Source organism: Polypterus senegalus, chromosome 11 (assembly GCF_016835505.1).
Source record: "Polypterus senegalus isolate Bchr_013 chromosome 11, ASM1683550v1, whole genome shotgun sequence".
NCBI lineage: Eukaryota > Metazoa > Chordata > Cladistia > Polypteriformes > Polypteridae > Polypterus > Polypterus senegalus.
In genome coordinates, this window is record NC_053164.1 from 33534183 (window position 1) to 33552463 (window position 18281).

General features: G+C 37.6%; 1 protein-coding gene across 1 annotated transcript in view; it reads left to right on the forward strand.

Annotated features, from left to right (window-relative positions):
* The window catches only part of ckap2l (cytoskeleton associated protein 2-like), a 67173-nt gene that overhangs the window by 33575 nt on the left and 15317 nt on the right, over positions 1-18281 (forward strand). The window contains exons 6-7 of the mRNA XM_039768315.1: positions 113-268; positions 11987-12047. Of these exons, the coding sequence (XP_039624249.1) occupies positions 113-268; positions 11987-12047 (217 nt within the window). The remainder of the gene's footprint in view (positions 1-112; positions 269-11986; positions 12048-18281) is intronic.

Consider the following 18281-nt stretch of genomic DNA (forward strand, 5'->3'; position numbering starts at 1 on the left):
TATTTGATATACTACTTTCGACATTTGATCAGTCTATATTTGTGACCTGCAAATGATTATCGCTGAAATTTTTTACTAAGTGAATTTTAATCTACAATCACTTTAATCACAGGGGTGTCCATCAGAGGAAGTGCTTGACATCATGGCTCGCATGCCTGTTGCGAAAAAGTTTGCTCGGTATTGGATGTGTAAGGCTTGGCTAATGGAACGTGATGGGAATTATGATGTCCTACCACTTTTTGAAGAAGCTGTGCGGGACGTTGCTGAGGTGGGAATCTTTGTCTTTTAATTTTCTGACTGTGATACAACAGAAAGTTATTACAGAAATATACAGTAGTCTTTGGAAGTAGATTTCACGATTGTGATAACCAACATGTTGAAATACTTAGTACTAAAGGTTTATTTTCAGTCTCTGAGACAAACCTTAAGACCTCACTTTTGGAACATGATGAATTAACTCTCTATCTGGGTTTAAACCCTGCAGTCCGCTTTTGCCTGTGAGAATTTTGAACATTCCTGTGTGCTCTTTCGCTTTAAATATCCTGGCACATTAGAGCTCCTTCTGTGCTTTTGGCACATAACACGATTCTTGGGTTTTAATGGCCTTATGACTTCCTATTCAATGGGTGAACTTGGCTGAAATTAGACAGGATTGTTAAGTAAAATTATTAGGAAAAATATGTGTTAAAGTTTAAGTAAACTTAAATATAAAAAATATAGATGAAGAACCATCCATTTTTGTATCTGTTTTGCAGTTGTACAAACCGGATTCCAAAAAAGTTGGGACACTAAACAAATTGTGAATAAAAACTGAATGCAATGATGTGGAGATGGCAAATGTCAATATTTTATTTGTAATAGAACGTAGATGACAGATCAAACGTTCAATCCGAGTAAATTTATCATTTTAAAGGAAAAATATGTTGATTCAAAATTTCACGGTGTCAATAAATCCCAAAAAAGTTGGGACAAGTAGCAATAAGAGGCTGTAAAAAGTAAATTTGAGCATAACGAAGAGCTGGAAGACCAATAAACACTAATTAATTAGGTCAATTGGCAACATGATTGGGTATAAAAAGAGCTTCTCAGAGTGGCAGTGTGTCTCAGAAACCAAGATGGGTAGAGGATCACCAATTCCCACAATGTTGCGCAGAAAGATAGTGGAGCAATATCAGAAAGGTGTTACCCAGCGAAAAATTGCAAAGACTTTGAATCTTCGGATGATGTTATGCACAGTTGATGATGATAGATGCAGAGAATCTGGAACAATCTCTGTGCGTAAGGGTCAAGGCCGTAAAACCATACTGGATGCCCGTGATCTCCGGGCCCTTAAACGACACTGCACCACAAACAGGAATGCTACTGTAAAGGAAATCACAGAATGGGCTCAGGAATACTTCCAGAAACCATTGTCAGTGAACACAATCCACAGTGCCATCCGCTGTTGCCAGCTGAAACTCTACAGTACAAAGAAGAAGCCATTTCTAAGCAAGATCCACAAGCTCAGGCGTTGTCACTGGGCCAGGGATCATTTAAAATGGAGTGTGGCAAAATGGAAGACTGTTCTGTGGTCAGACGAGTCCCGATTCGAAGTTCTTTTTGGAAATCTGGGACGCCATGTCATCCGGACCAAAGAGGACAAGGACAACCCAAGTTATTATCAACGCTCGGTTCAGAAGCCTGCATCTCTGATGGTATGGGGTTGCATGAGTGCGTGTGGCATGGGCAGCTTGCATGTCTGGAAAGGCACCATCAATGCAGAAAAATATATTCAGGTTCTAGAACAACATATGCTCCCATCCAGACGTCCTCTCTTTCAGGGAAGACCCTGCATTTTTCAACAAGATAATGCCAGACCACATTTTGCATCAATCACAACATCATGGCTGCGTAGGAGAAGGATCCGGGTACTGAAATGGCCAGTCTACAGTCCAGATCTTTCACCTATATAGAACATTTGGCGCATCATAAAGAGGAAGGTGCGCCAAAGAAGGCCCAAGACGATTGAACACTTAGAGGCCTGTATTAGACAAGAATGGGAGAGCATTCCTATTTCTAAAGTTGAGAAACTGGTCTCCTCGGTCCCCAGACGTCTGTTGAGCGTTGTAAGAAGAAGGGGAGATGCCACACTGGTGAAAATGGCCTTGTCCCAACTTTTTGGGGATTTGTTGACAGCATGAAATTCTGAATCAACATATTTTTCCCTTAAAATGATACGTTTTCTCAGTTTAAACTTTTGTTCCCTGATTTATGTTCTATTCTGAATAAAATATTAGAAGTTGGCACCTCCACATCATTGCATTCAGTTTTTATTCACGATTTGTATAGTGTCCTAACTTTTTTGGAATCTGGTTTGTAATAAACAAGACTTTTTTATGTTTTCTCTATTAATAATAAAGGATATTTTGTTTAGCTTTCAGTAGTGAGTAATGTGCCAAAGTGAAGATTTTTTGATTTGTGTGTTGTCCAAAATGTATGTGTATCAGGTATGGCCAAAAATTAAGATTTTGTCTTAAGTCGTATGGGTGGCCTTGTGTCTATTTAAAACGTCACACCAGTTGCATTTGAAAATTATAAACCCCCTCACCTCAAAAGATATTACAGTGATATGAATCAAGGTTAAGCAAAATATACAACAGCAAGCCATATTATACAACAAAAATATTTATTGATACACATTTGAGTTATTTGAGCATACAGTGGTGTGAAAAACTATTTGCCCCCTTCCTGATTTCTTATTCTTTTGCATGTTTGTCACACAAAATGTTTCTGATCATCAAACACATTTAACCATTAGTCAAATATAACACAGGTAAACACAAAATGCAGTTTTTAAATGATGGTTTTTATTATTTAAGGAGAAAAAAAAATCCAAACCTACATGGCCCTGTGTGAAAAAGTAATTGCCCCCTGAACCTAATAACTGGTTGGGCCACCCTTAGCAGCAATAACTGCAATCAAGCGTTTGCGATAACTTGCAATGAGTCTTTACAGCTCTGGAGGAATTTTGGCCCACTCATCTTTGCAGAATTGTTGTAATTCAGCTTTATTTGAGGGTTTTCTAGCATGAACCGCCTTTTTAAGGTCATGCCATAGCATCTCAATTGGATTCAGATCAGGACTTTGACTAGGCCACTCCAAAGTCTTCATTTTGTTTTTATTCAGCCATTCAGAGGTGGATTTGCTGGTGTGTTTTGGGTCATTGTCCTGTTGCAGCACCCAAGATCGCTTCAGCTTGAGTTGACGAACAGATGGCCGGACATTCTTCTTCAGGATTTTTTGGTAGACCGTAGAATTCATGGTTCCATCTATCACAGCAAGCCTTCCAGGTCCTGAAGAAGCAAAACAACCCCAGACCATCACACTACCACCACCATATTTTACTGTTGGTATGATGTTCTTTTTCTGAAATGCTGTGTTCCTTTTACGCCAGATGTAACGGGACATTTGCCTTCCAAAAAGTTCAACTTTTGTTTCATCATTCCACAAGGTATTTTCCCAAAAGTCCTGGCAATCATTGAGATGTTTATTAGCAAAATTGAGACGAGCCCTAATGTTCTTTTTGCTTAACAGTGGTTTGCGTCGTGGAAATCTGCCATGCAGGCCGTTTTGCCCAGTCTCTTTCTTATGGTGGAGTCATGAACACTGACCTTCATTGAGGCAAGTGAGGCCTGCAGTTCTTTAGACGTTGTCCTGGGGTCTTTTGTGACCTCTCGGATGAGTCGTCTCTGCGCTCTTGGGGTAATTTTGGTCGGCCGGCCACTCCTGGGAAGGTTCACCACTGCTCCATGTTTTTGCCATTTGTGGATAATGGCTCCCACTGTGGTTCGCTGGAGTCCCAAAGCTTTAGAAATGGCTTTATAACCTTTACCAGACTGATGGATCTCAATTACTTCTGTTCTCATTTGTTCCTGAATTTCTTTGGATCTTGGCATGATGTCTAGATTTTGAGGTGCTTTTGGTCTACTTCTCTGTGTCAGGCAGCTCCTATTTAAGTGATTTCTTGATTGAAACAGGTGTGGCAGTAATCAGGCCTGGGGGTGGCTACGGAAATTGAACTCAGGTGTGATACACCACAGTTAGGTTATTTTTTAAAATTACTTAAAAAAATATTTATTACTTTTTCACACAGGGCCATGTAGGTTTGGATTTTTTTTTCTCCCTAAATAATAAAAACCATCATTTAAAAACTGCATTTTGTGTTTACTTGTATTATATTTGACTAATGGTTAAATGTGTTTGATGATCAGAAACATTTTGTGTGACAAACATGCAAAAGAATAAGAAATCAGGAAGTGGGCAAATAGTTTTTCACACCACTGTATATTGACTTTGAGCTCCAATAAAAAACAGAAATTCATTTCACAAAGTGTGAATATGCACCATTTTTCAACCTGCAACTTCAGTACTTTGTGGAGAATCTTTTAGCCTTCATAATTTCTAATAAGCATTTTCAGTAAGTACTGACAAACTTCTTGCACCTCCGTCTTAGAATCTTTGTCCATTCTTCACATGCAAAAGCATGCAGCTCAATGCCCTATTTAAATCCCACCAAAGATTTTCAATGGGTTTTAAATCGATAGACTGAGAAAGCTAATGCAAGAAATTCCAGGATCTATTTCTCAACCAAGCTTTGGTTGATTTGAAGGTGTGTGATTGGGATCATTGTCTTGTTGGAGAGTCCAATGATTGCCAAGGTTCACATTCTCAAATTCCTCTTTAAGATGGCCTGGTATTTCTAGGAATCCTTTATGCCAATCCAGGATTGCCAGTACCTGCAGCAGAAAAACATTGCAAATATCATAAATGACCCACCTCTGTTCTTGACTATAGGGATGGTATTATTTTGGTCATAAGCCTAAGATTTGTCATGCCAGACATACCACTGGTCCATTTGCTCAAACAGTTCCAGTTTAGTTTCATCAGTACATAGAACTGCCTCCCAAAACTTGGCATGCCCATCCAAATACCTCCAGGTATATTCTAGTCGACCTTTGATATTCATGGTCAAGTGGAGTCAATCTTCAAATTCATCCATGAAATCCTTGTTTGTTCAGTGTTTGTCTAATAGTTTCTCCTGAAACTCTTGTTTAAGCCTTTATCAGGTCATCCTGTAGGAATTTTGCAGTAACGTGGAGCATTTTTTTTTTTTTTTTGTTGCTAAGAGCTTTCTCCCACTGCCAGGCAGGTTTGCAGCTGTGCCAGAAGTTTTAAACTTAAACTTTCCTATAATATTACCAGTGGTGTCTCTGGTTACATTTTTGGGAAATTGTCAAATACCCAATGCAATTCAGGTGCAATAAAATAATTTCTTCTTTCAGTTTTTGTGAAAATTCCATTCTTAAACATGAGTGCAAGTCACTTTGAACACCTGCATGAGTGAGGTTAATTTATGCATTACAGCTGAAACAAATTAAGAATCATTATAGAGTTCCTAAAGGCTTAATTGTTTTCACACCACTTTAGGACATAAAAATTGGCAGGTTTTAAAAGGAGAAATATTTTATATAGGGATTGAAAAATTGTGACCATACAGTAGCTTTATTAACAAAATATTTTTACTCAGGAATACTACATCATATATCTTCTTTGTTGATTTTACTGTATGTATCCCTAAACAGATAATGAAGTCCAAGGCAAGATCTAGTTCTTTGCCAAAAGCTTTAATTGGTTAAGTCTTTACAGTCTTTGGGGATTGATTATTTGGGATTGCACAGATGAACACACAGCCTGCAATATCTGGTCATATAGTCTGACCTGCTTGGAAACGAGATCAGCATAGCAGTTGTCGTCTGCAACTAGAAGTTACGTAATGTACCATCAATTTTGTAAAGTCTCTATTGTTAGTTGTTGTGGGAAAAGCAGCCCATATTGTTTTTAGTTGACAATTTAGCTGAAACGGAACAAGTGTCAGGCATACAGTTACTTCAAAGTAATTGTGTTACTCAAGATTGACATACCTTTATTCTACAGATGACTGTTTTTTGTTTTTGATAAAACTAAAATTATAAATGAATGAACAGTAACCGTTCCAGTATACAGTATATACACAATGTTCTTAAATACCATGAAATTTCAAATATTACGTAATGAATTAAAAAAAATATTTTAGACTTGCATTAGGTTTAAATGTTTTAACTTTCAATTGTCAAAAATAGTAAGACACTCCCACACAGAACAACTAACAAACAGATCATTAGAAATGACTGCCTCCGGAAAAACGTCACAAAGCCATTTCTTTCAATGTATGGTTTATGTTACATTGGCAAGGTTCTGTTGTTCTTGTTTTTAGTTAAGGTAGTGTAATCCAGAATTTTGAAGACACTAGGAAATTTTTCATGTGAGAAACTTTACAGTATATGACGAGAACATGAAAATATTAATGACATTCCCTTTCAATACTGTACATTACAGCCATGTTATAGCATTCTAGTAGTGCTTTAGCCACTATAGCTCAGCCACTGTTTGGAGTTTTCCCTCCCTGAAAGTCTGAGTGATTTTACGTTGAGTAGACAGATTTTCTTCAACATCTAACAAAATTGTGTTTTTTGGTTGATGTTAACTCTAAATTGTCTCTGTGGAAGAAACAAATGCTTTGCTGTTTGGTTAGGTCTTGGGAAGTTTGCAAGGAGCCTTTTAATTTTAACCTAACAGTAAGAACTATTGGCCATGCAAGGATGAAATTCTAATTCTGAGAATGTTACAAGTGATATTAATAGATCTGCTCATGGTGGCTCACATGTGATGCTGCAGATATACCTCTACGGCAATGTGGCAGGAGCACACTTTGGCCCTTTTAATCACCAAACATGTCCTACATCTGTGAAAGGTGTGTTTTTCTTTGAAATTGTGCTTGAGGGTTGCAAACAAAAGATGTAAGAATGCCCAGCCTTTACATGTAGATTGATATTATGCACAGACTAGTGCTGCATGGTATGTTGGTACTGAATTTTTTTTTTTAAATTGTGTTATACCAGCATTATTCTAATTTTGACACTGGAGGTAAATGGTTGTGCAACACACCCAATACGACGATCGGGATCCCCTTACCCAAACAAAGTTCGAATATGCATTTAACATCACACTTGAAACTTTGAGGAGGACTTTCCCACCAAAACAATCAATCCTCATTATGACATGCATATAACTAAGCACTCTGGTCACCTGGGGCCTCATGTATAAATGGTACATACGCATAGAAATGTTGCGCAAGAAAGTTTCCACATTCAAATCGCGATTGTATAAAACCTACACTTGGCGTAAAACCACGCACTTTTCCACGGTACCTTATACCATGTCGTACGCAAGTTTACCGCTCGGTTTTGCAGACTGGCGGCACCCAGCGTCAAAGCAGTGCTACTGTTCCTGTGTGGTTACCCTTTATTTCTTAGAACCACATTCCTGATGCGGTTTTATAAATACACTGAAACTCACCGCATATTGTTTATTAGTGTAATGCATCTGATTGTAGTTAACTTGTAACAATATAATGGTCCAGGGAATAGTCATAGTATTCCAGATACCATAACTGCTTTAGCGTTGTTACTCTCACTGCACCACCTTCTTTTTTCAGCTGCTCCCTTTAAGGGTTGCCACAGCAGATCATCTTTTTCCATATTACTCTCACTACACCACTCAGAGTATTTATATCACTGTATCTGAGTGGGGAATCAAAGCAGCAGAGAATTATTGGTATACAGCATCAAGCACACATTGCCTCAGCCACAGCAAAACGTTTCAAAGCCTTTCCTGTACGGACCTCGCGGTTCAGAAACCGTTTCATCCCAAGAACTATAAATGCACTCGATCAATTGCTCCTTGTAGAACTGTTTGTACTTATAAGTACAATCACCCCACTGTAAACTTGCACTACAGTTATAATATTGCACAACCTGCGCCACTTTATAAATCGCGTATTTACATATGATGACGATATCATTTTTAAGATGAAATGCAGTAAAATATGTTTATATTATACAGATAAAACTTTAACTTCTTTTAAATAATCTGCATTGTTAAGAATTAAACATGTGAGGACACGGTGCCGCAGCGCTAGCAAGTTCATGTATTGTTCCTGCCTTGCGCTGTATATTTACTGAGGCTGGCACGACACTGGAAAGATAGACGGATGGAATAATTTACTATGAAGATATTTAAATGTTCCTTAAAAGTTTTGAAGAATCGTCGTTGTAAGCTTACAGATGGCTTAACCTCTATTACTGAGTAATTGTGTGGCGATTGGCTATTTGAGGAAAGAAAAGTAAGGACAGGAATTGGAGGTTGTTAGTATGTTTAAAAGAGACAGTACTACTACTACAATACATTATTTCATCAAAAGCATGGCACAGCAGCAACTTGTGTGAGACATGAACAATCACTGCGCCATCGTGTTCTCATGTTTAATAACATGCTTTCATTCCAATCATCATGAAAATGATATCGCATATACATCTCAGTATTTTAATTATTCAGAGAGCTGTAGTATCACGGATGCAATGGATTCTGTGTACTGTCGGAGAAAGAGAAAGAACGGAAGCACGTAGTGATTCACACACACACGGAGCACATTAATGATCAAATACAAAACAAAGCATTTAACATGCTACTTTAGTTACGATGGGATTTGAGAAGCTATTAAATTAAATGATTTTAAGATGTTCTACTTTAATGACAAAATAAACAACGTGATTAAACTGGAAATTTAGAAATTAAACTTGACATTTCGTGCTTTTTGCCCCACTGTGTGCCTATTTTTTTTTTTTTTTTTGTCTGTACCCTAATAAGCTCAGACGGAGGGTAACGACTCCCTTTTCATGGCGACTTTGATACCTGACAACTGCTTTTTTTATTTTGGCACTGTGTGACTTTGTGAACTTGAGCTTTCGAGTTTCTCCGAAACGCTATGTCACTCGATCAACTTCCTTTTGTTGTTTATTCCACTGTTTAAATCAATAAATAGTATGTTTTTCCTTTGCCTCCACTTGATATTCACTGAAATTCTTCTATTTTCCCTCTTGCTTTTCCCATTTTCTTTTCCCAGAAGGCTGAGCTTAAGGGCTATTTATATTGATTTGCATATTCAAATAGGCATAATTCTGGAAGGATTTGGGGCGTTACATAATGCATGTGCACGAGCGTTAGTTTTCACGCTGATCGGGATTTATGTAGCGGAAGAACGTGGAAGTTGGAGTACGCACAGATTCCTGCATCTGGATTTTTCTGTACGTAAACACATTTCGGCTTTTGTGCTTACGCCATGTTATAGTGCGAGTTCTACGCACGGCGTTATACATGAGGCCCCTGGACTGCAGACTGGCCATTTCAGTACCCGGATCCTTCTCCTACACAGCCATGATGTTATGATTGATGCAGAATGTGGTCTGGCATTATCTTGTTGAAAAATGCAAGGTCTTCCCTGAAAGAGATGACGTCTGGATGGGAGCATATGTTGTTCTAGAACCTGAATATATTTTTCTGCATTGATGGTGCCTTTCCAGACATGCAAGCTGCCCATGCCACACGCACGAGGCGTAATTCTGGATGGAGCTGGGGCGTGATTGCACGCGCGTTACTTTTCACGCTGACCGGGATTTATGTAGCAAACGAACGCGGAAGTTGGCAAACGCACAGATTCCTGCATTTGGATTTTTCTCTGCGTAAGCACATTTCGGATTTTGTGCTTACATCATGTTATATTGCGAATTCTACGCACAGCGTTATGCATTAAGCCCCTGGTTATTCTTCCTCACACCTGTGCAAATACAAGTACGTATGGGTGGCTTTTAATGGACCTGACCCAATGTGCATTACCTTTCTGAGACCCTTGCATGCACTAAGTGCAACCGGAACATTAATGCAAACTGTTTCTTTTATTACACCTTCACGAATAGTAACAGCTGTACAACCAAGGTTTTTTTTTTTTATTTATTATTATTATTATTTTGTAAAAAAAGATCTTTGTGTTAGAGTTTGTTTTGCTATGTCCAAATTACTGTGTCATCTTAAGCAAATGACTATTCTTGACTTGCACCCATGGTACCAATCTAAGCTCTTTTCCCCCAGCTTCCTAAATAAGATATTGGGGTTGATAGAGAAATGTGAATTAAATATACAGATCTATACATTTTTCCCTGTTAAAAGTGTAAAAAAGAGTAATAAGGTTCACAATAACAATGCGATTTTATTTCTCTTTGACATCAATTAGTACTTCTCGACCTTTCCTGTGAAGAGAGAAGAGCATATTATATGGCTGCTAGGATTTCTTGCCCTTTCTAGATTCTCTGTGCTCTCTGCACTCTTGTCTGACAGGGTTGTGGTGCGATTTGTGAAGAGTACACTGAATATTATACAGTTTACCCTGTTATGGTAAAGCTTGTTCCTAATAATCTGAACACTGCTACTAGGATTCTCCCTTATTTAACTATTTTAGTCTGCTGCATCTGGAGCAAGGTAAGTATCTTCATTATGACACACTCGACACAGGGTTTGGTGTAGAAATGCTATACTATGCACAGAATGTTGTCACTGGGATGCTAATCATAGTGCAGGGATGTTTGTAATACCCCCTCCCCCCCAGTGCCACTCCAAGATTAGGTGGTTACTTCTATCATGCTGGCCCACTGCACTAAATAAAGCAAGTTACATTTATCATGTTACATGTGATGTCTGCCTCATTACATTTAAGGGGACTGTCTCTGTAAGCTAAAGTCAAACCATAAAATATCTTCTGCAAAGTTTGTATACATTCCTTATGTGTGGCAGTGGTGTTGTTTGTTTTGTTTTTCTTTTGTTTCTCCTTAATGCTTTCCAACTTAAACTCCCTTTAATATTCATTTTTTTAACATTCTATTGAGTGAACCAGAATAGCCCCTCATATCATTTGCTCTTTAGTTATCTCAAAGATAACTGCTGCTCTTATCTTACTCCCTTATTTATAGTAGAGGTTCAAAGTTTATGGTGCAACATTTTAACCCACTTCTTTAAGTGAAATGGTGCAGAGCCAGATGAAACTTGAGCAAAATGAAAACCATGAGCTTGTTATTTATGGTATTTATAGATTACTTTAAGATTCACGTAGTGGAAAGAAATTCCACATCATTTTCAAAACTGTTTAATCCATTTCAGGGTTGTAGGTGCCAATAGCCTCTCCTGGCAGCAGTATAGGATTGTGTGAGGCAGGAATGAACCCTGAATACAAACCTATTTTATCAAAGGGCCCATTTCCATGAGGTCAGCTTGAAATCACCAATTCAACTGACATGCATGTTAATAAGATGAGCAGTGATAACCAAAAAAAAAAAACAGTTGAAGAATATGTAAACTTGACACAGACAGTGACCAGGTGTGAAATCAGAACTCGGAATACTGGATTTGTGATGTAACAGAGCTAATCTCTATGTCATCATGTGTTGGTTTTTTTTTTAATGTTGTACAATAACTTTTGAATTCCAGTAGCATAGTCATGGTGAATGATGAAAAAGTGAAAATTCTGTGTTCCTGTTAAGTTTTAGTTTTGAAACTTGTTGGGATCTTTTATGTAGTGTTTGTTTATATACAAGTAAGAGACATGACTATAAAGTAAAATAATGCAGTTATTCACCATTTGTATTCTTAGTTTCCAAGCAAGTTCACCCTGTGTGTTTTCCTGGAGTTCCACTGACTAGACTTGTTTTGCATTTCCCAGAAATGTTTGTTCAGTGCATTTCCCATTGGCATTATTCAAGATTACTGGCAGCTCCTGACTTAGAGACCAGTGATGAAGGGAGCTGCATGTGCTGCATTTTAATCAGAAAGTGAGAAATTGGCTGATCTGGTTTTCAAATCCTGAATTGTGTTTTTGTCAAGTATTCGTTATTTTTATTGAAATTATACCGCTGTCACCCTTTACTAAGGCACAGCTGCCAAGACAGTAGAGTATTTTATTTGTTGATTGACATGCTAGCTCACTTTCTCTTGCTTCTCACCCATTCCTTTGTCCCTTTTTCAGCCTGTTGAACAACTTCGAGCTGTTATATTTGAGATAATGAAAAAAAAGGAAGATAACAAAGGTATGTGTACTGTTATCAGTCTGTCTCTCACTTTCTCACTATTTAGAAAAATATTTTTACTTTTTAGTTCAGACTGTAGAAATATGTGTATCTGTAGTTTTATACATTTTTAGATTTAATGATGGGCTACTTAATGGAAAGGCTGCCTTAAAGATCTAGGAGACTGAATTTAAATCCCAGCCTGGACACTGTGTTATCTTCAAATGACACAATCTCCATATTTGTGAGTCAGGTTTACTCAGGATATTTGTTTTACCATTAAAGCTCTAAACACTATAAGTATATGTGTTCCCTCTTTCATGAAAGGCACTTAACTAGTCTCCTATTTTTTTATTTATTTTTTTTTTAATTGGTGAACAAGAAGACATGCCTTAAACTGATCCTTAGCTTATTAGTTTTGAGTCACATTCACTCCCAGCAGTGCTTACCCAGGAGAACCTCAGCAGTGATAGGCTGCATACTTCTGGCTTATAGTTGTTCACCTTTGTTTTGACTTAACCTAGTTTTTCACAACTGGAAGGATTAAGCAAGGGTTTTCCCCATTTCCCTGCAAGACCTGGATCAGGTAAGAAAGTAATCCCTAACCCCTCAGTGATTGTTAGTATCTATAAACATAAGGTAGATTCAGTGAGGCAATAACTGACTTTGCATCTAAACCTATACTCATGTACTATATTTATAGGGAAACCAGATACAGTGATCCCTCGCTATATCGTGCTTCGACTTTCGCGGCTTCACTCTATCGCGGATTTTAAATGTAAGCATATCTTTTTTTTTTTTTATTTATTAATTTTATTACAATCAATACATACCAATCAAGTTTTTACAAAACAAAAGAATTATGTTAAGAACAGATCGATCTCCACCCCTGAGAGAGAGAGAGAGCAAGCCAAACGGATTAGATCCTGCCATGTTTTGAAAAAAGTCTGTACAGATCCTCTAACTGAGTATTTGATTTTTTCCAATTTTAAATAGTATAACACATCAGTTTCCCACTGACTTAAAAGAGGAGAGTTTGGGTTCTTCCAGTTTATCAGAATAAGTCTGCGTGCCAACAGTGTAGTGAATGCAATCACAATTTGTTTGTCCTTCTCCACTTTAAACCCATCTGGAAGAACCCCAAACACAGCTGTTAATGGGTTAGGAGGGATTGTGAGTCCAAGGCTGTCTGAGAGGTAATTAAAAATTTTTGTCCAGAATAATGCTAATTTGGTGCAGGCCCAGAACATGTGACCCAGTGAGGCTGGGGCTTGGTTGCAACGTTCGCAGGTTGGATCATGCCCTGGAAACATTTTGGAGAGTTTTAGTCGAGACAGATGTGCTCGATATATAATTTTGAGTTGTATAATTGTATGCTTTGCATATGGAGCTCGAGTGAATTCTCTGCATTGCTACTTTCCACTCCTTTTCTGATATATTAATTGAGAGGTCTTTTTCCCAGTGTCCTCTTGGATCTTTGAAAGGAAGGGATTGTAAAATGATTTTATATATTGTAGAGATGGAGTCTAATTCCTCAAAATTGAGCAATATTTTTTCCAGCGTGGATGAGGGTGCAAGATGAGGAAAATCTGGAAGGTTCTGTTTAACAAAGTTCCTGATTTGAAGATAGTGAAAGAAATGTGTAGCTGGAATGTTAAATTTGGAATGTAATTGTTCACAGGATGCAAAGACGTTGTCTATATAAAGATCTCTAAGCAAGTTAATTCCAAATTTTTCCAGATATTAAAAACTGCATATGTTTGTGAAGGTTGAAAGAGGTGGTTCTCTTGCAGGGGTGCCACAGATAGAAGCTTCTCCGTCTTAAAATGCTTTCTATATTGGTTCCAGATTCTAAGTGAGTGGAGCACAATTGGGTTATTAGTGTATTACGGTCCATGCCTGTGTATGTTCTTCTATTTGTGTCCAGGTTCTTATCGACTGTATATTTGCCACCCAGTAATAAAATTGGAAGTTAGGTAGAGCCATGCCGCCTTCTGCCTTTTGTCTTTGTAGGGTCGCTCTTTTGATGCGGGGATGTTTTGAATTCCAAATAAATTAGGTTATTGTTGAATCTAATTGCTTAAAGAACGATTTATTAATGTATATTGGGATGTTTTGAAATAAAAAGGAGCTTAGGAAGAATATTCATCTTAACAGTGTTAATTCTTCCAGCTAGTGTGAGATGAAGGGTTGACCATCTATGCAAGTCTTGTTTAATTTTTTCCATGCAGACGACGAAATTTTGTTGATATAGAGCTTTATGTTTACTTGTGATGTTTACCCCTAGGTATTTAAACTGTTCTGCAATGATAAAAGGTAGGGTGTCTAATCTAATATTATATGCTTGAGAATTCACGGAAAGAGTACACTTTTATTCAGATTAATTCTGAGACCAGAGAGCTTTTGAAATTCTGTGAGTGCTGCTAAGACTGCAGGCACAGAATTTTCTGGGTCCGATATATACAGTACCATGTCATCTGCATATAATGAGATTTTCTGTTCCAGTCCTTCTCTGCTAATCCCCTTTATCTGATCAGTATTTCGACAATGTATTGCCAGTGGTTCAATGGCAATCGCAAACAGCAGCGGTGACAAAGGGCACCCTTGTCTTGTGCCACGTTCTAGTTTAAAGTAGTCTGAGCAAATGTTATTGATGCAAACTGAAGCTTCTGGGTTAGTATACAGTAATTTAATCCATGCACAAATGTTGGGCCAAACCCAAACTTCTCCAAAATAGTAAAAGGTATTTCCATTCAATCATGTGAATGCTTTTTCTGCATCCAATGATAATAATATTTCTGGGGTGTTTGATTTAGTTGGTGAGTATATTACATTAAACAGGCGTCGAAGATTTGAAGATAAGTGTCGGCCCCTAATAAATCCAGTTTGGTCTTGTGATATTACACAGGGGAGCACTTTCTCCATCCTTCTAGCTATGATTTTAGAGAGTATTTTTTAACGTTATTCAGAAGTGAAATTGGTCTGTATGATGCACATTGTAATAAGTCCTTATTTTGTTTTGGAAAGACAGTGATTAGTGCTTGGCAAAGGTTTGTGGAAGAGATTGGTTATCTCTGGCTTCTGTAAATGTTGCTAATAGGAGGGAGCTAGCTGAGCGGAGAATTTCTTGTAAAACTCTGCAGGGTAGCCGTCAGGGCCTGCTGCTTTTCCACCTTGGAGTGACTTTATAGCATCCAGTAATTCTGATAATGACAGAGGTTTATCAAGTTCCTCCACACTAAAAGCGTCAATTTGTGGTATCTGTAATGTATCCAGAAATGCATTAGATTGTATATTGTCTTCTTTAAACTCAGTAGTATATAGGGATTTATAGTAGTCTCTAAAAGTGTACATTATATTTTTGTGTTCGATGATTTTATCTCCGTTAGTGTTAGTGATTACCGAGATTGCGCTATGCATACATCTTGCTTGTGAATTTGTTGCTAAAAGCTTATTAGCTTTCTCCATGTTCATAATAATGATGTCTGGATTTGTAAATTAGTTGTTCAGTTTCTTTAGTTGTCAAGAGGTTTAATTCTGAATGTAGAGCCTGCCTCCTCTTATGTAGAGTCTCGCTTGGTAGTCTGGCATGTTCTTCATCTATTTTAGTAATTTCGCTTTTTATCTCTGCTACTTTCTTCGCTTCGGATTTATTTCTGTGGGAAAGATATGAGATAATCTGTCCTCTTAAGAAGGCCTTAAGAGTTTCCCAGAGTATTCCTGCAGAGATCTCAGGGGATGTATTTGTCTCTAGAAAGAATTCAATTTGTTTGGATATAAATTCAGTACAATTCTCGTCAGCTAATAGAAGCGGGTTGAGGCACCATCTGCGGGGTGAGTGTATGGGGCTTAGTAATTTCAGCTCCAAGATCATCGGAGCATGGTCTGAAATAACAATAGCATCGTATTTACAAGATTTAATCTTAGGCAAGAAGTTATTATCTATAAAGAAGTAATCAATCCTTGAGTAGCAATGATGTACTGGTGAGTAGAAAGAATATGTTCTTGAATTTGGGTTTAAAAACCTCCAGGGATCTGATAAGTTGTGATCAGTTATAAACTTTGTAATTATCTTTGCGGTGTTAGTTGCGCTCCCCTGTGGAGGAAGTCTTATCTAAAAGTGGATTTAAACACAATTAAAGTCCCCAGCCATTATAAGTTTATGAGTGTTCAGATTGGGAATGGATGCAAATAAATTTTGTATAAATTCCTTATCATCAACATTAGGTGCATAAACATTTATCAAAATCATTTTACAGTTAGATAAGTCTCCCATGACCATCACATATCTCCCTTCAGGATCCAATACTACATCTGATGCTACAAATGGTACTGTTCTATGTATGAGAATTCCCATCCCTCTAGTTTTCTTTGTAAAACTAGAATGGAACATTTGACCAGTCCAGTCTTTTTGCAGCCGGAACTGATCCTTACTTAGTAAGTGGGTTTCCTGTAAAAATACTATTTTAGCATTTAGACCTGTTAGGTGAGAAAGTACTTTCTTTCTCTTTAATTCGTGATTCAGGCCTTTAACATTCCAGCTTACGAAGTTAACTGTCCCATCATGGAGACACTGATTCTGAGTTTTTGATGTCATTTTATAGTCTTAACTGGAAGTGAAATAGTTTAGGTCTTAATTTCCTATTCCCCTAAGAGTTGTTGCCATGCAGCTTATTATTACGTTGATAGTTATAATTATAAAGATTGAGAATGTAAACATATCTAAATATATATCACGGATTTTTCACTTGTTCGCGGATTTCTGCGGACAATGGGTCTTTTAATTTATGCTACATGCTTCCTCAGTTTGTTTGCCCAGTTGATTTCATACAAGGGACGCTATTGGCGGATGGCTTAGAAGCTACCCAATTAGAGCATGTATTACATATTAACTAAAACTCCTCAATGCTATAAGATATGCTTCCCATGCGGCGCTCGATTGTTTGCTTGTCTCTGCCTCTCTCTCACCCTCTGTGACATTCTCTGCGCCTGACGGAGGGGCTGTGAGCAGAGGTGCTGTTTGCACAGAAGCTGTTTGCCTAGTGGATACGGAGGCACCTCTAAGAAATGCCTCTTTATCGTGGTGCTTCCAAAAGCACACTTATTGATTTTTTGATGGTTTGCTTTAATCTTGCTCTCTCTCTATCTCTCTCTCTCTCTCTCTGATGTTCTCTGCGCCTGACGGAGGAGATGTGAGCAGAGGGGCTGTTTGCACAAAGGCTGTTTGCTTAGAAGATACTGACGCTCCTCTTAAAAAAAATGCCTCGGCAAACTTAAAAGCACACACATTGATTTTTTGATTGTTTGCTTTTCTTTGCGAGCGCTGTCTCTCTCTCTCTGAAATTCTCTGCTCCTTAAGAGAAGAAGATCTATTTGCATTCTTTTAATTGTGAGAAAGAACTGTCATCTCTGTCTTGTCATGGAGCACAGTTTAAACTTTTGACTAAAGGGTGTTATTTCATGTCTAGAGGGCTCTAATAATGTTAACAGTGTGGGAGAGTTTATAAGGGCTTAAATATATAAAAATAACTACACAAACATATGGTTTGTACTTCGCGGATTTTCATCTATCACGGGGGGGTTCTGGAACGCAACCCCCGCGATCGAGGAGGGATTACTGTATACCAAATACTAGGAGTAAAATGGATGAAAACAGACAATCTGAACAATTTCAAAATCCAAAAAGCAAGCATCATGTCAAGTGGTGTGCCATTAGCAGTTACAAAGTTGCAATCTATGTTCTTAAGCTGTTTGAGATGCTTGTGAATGAAGGGATGCTTTTGCCATACTGGATTCTTTAGCATTTTCCTATGAACAATACATTTGTATGTTATTTACTTCAGAAGTTGCTTGTTATCTTAGATATTCCTATATTTATATATTAACACATCACACAAATTTTAAATTTAAGTATTTTAAGTCTTACTGCCATCTAATGTGTAAACTATTACTTTAACATAAGTACATATTCTACTTTTGTATCTAAATCTCAATGGCCTTTTGAATGAGCTTGCACACATATTTCTCCGGGGATTGGATTTGACTTCCTATATCCCAAAACAGGATTCTGTGAGTTAAAGAAATGTGATAAGAAAGTAATCAGACTCATGACAGTCTGTAAATCCCACTACAATGTGTAAAACAATTCAACCAATACATAATTTTCAAAATATGTTATGTTACATCAAATCAAAATAAACACTTAAATCTCCTCTTATAACTAACCTGGAGAGCTATTTGGCTTCTTATAAAATA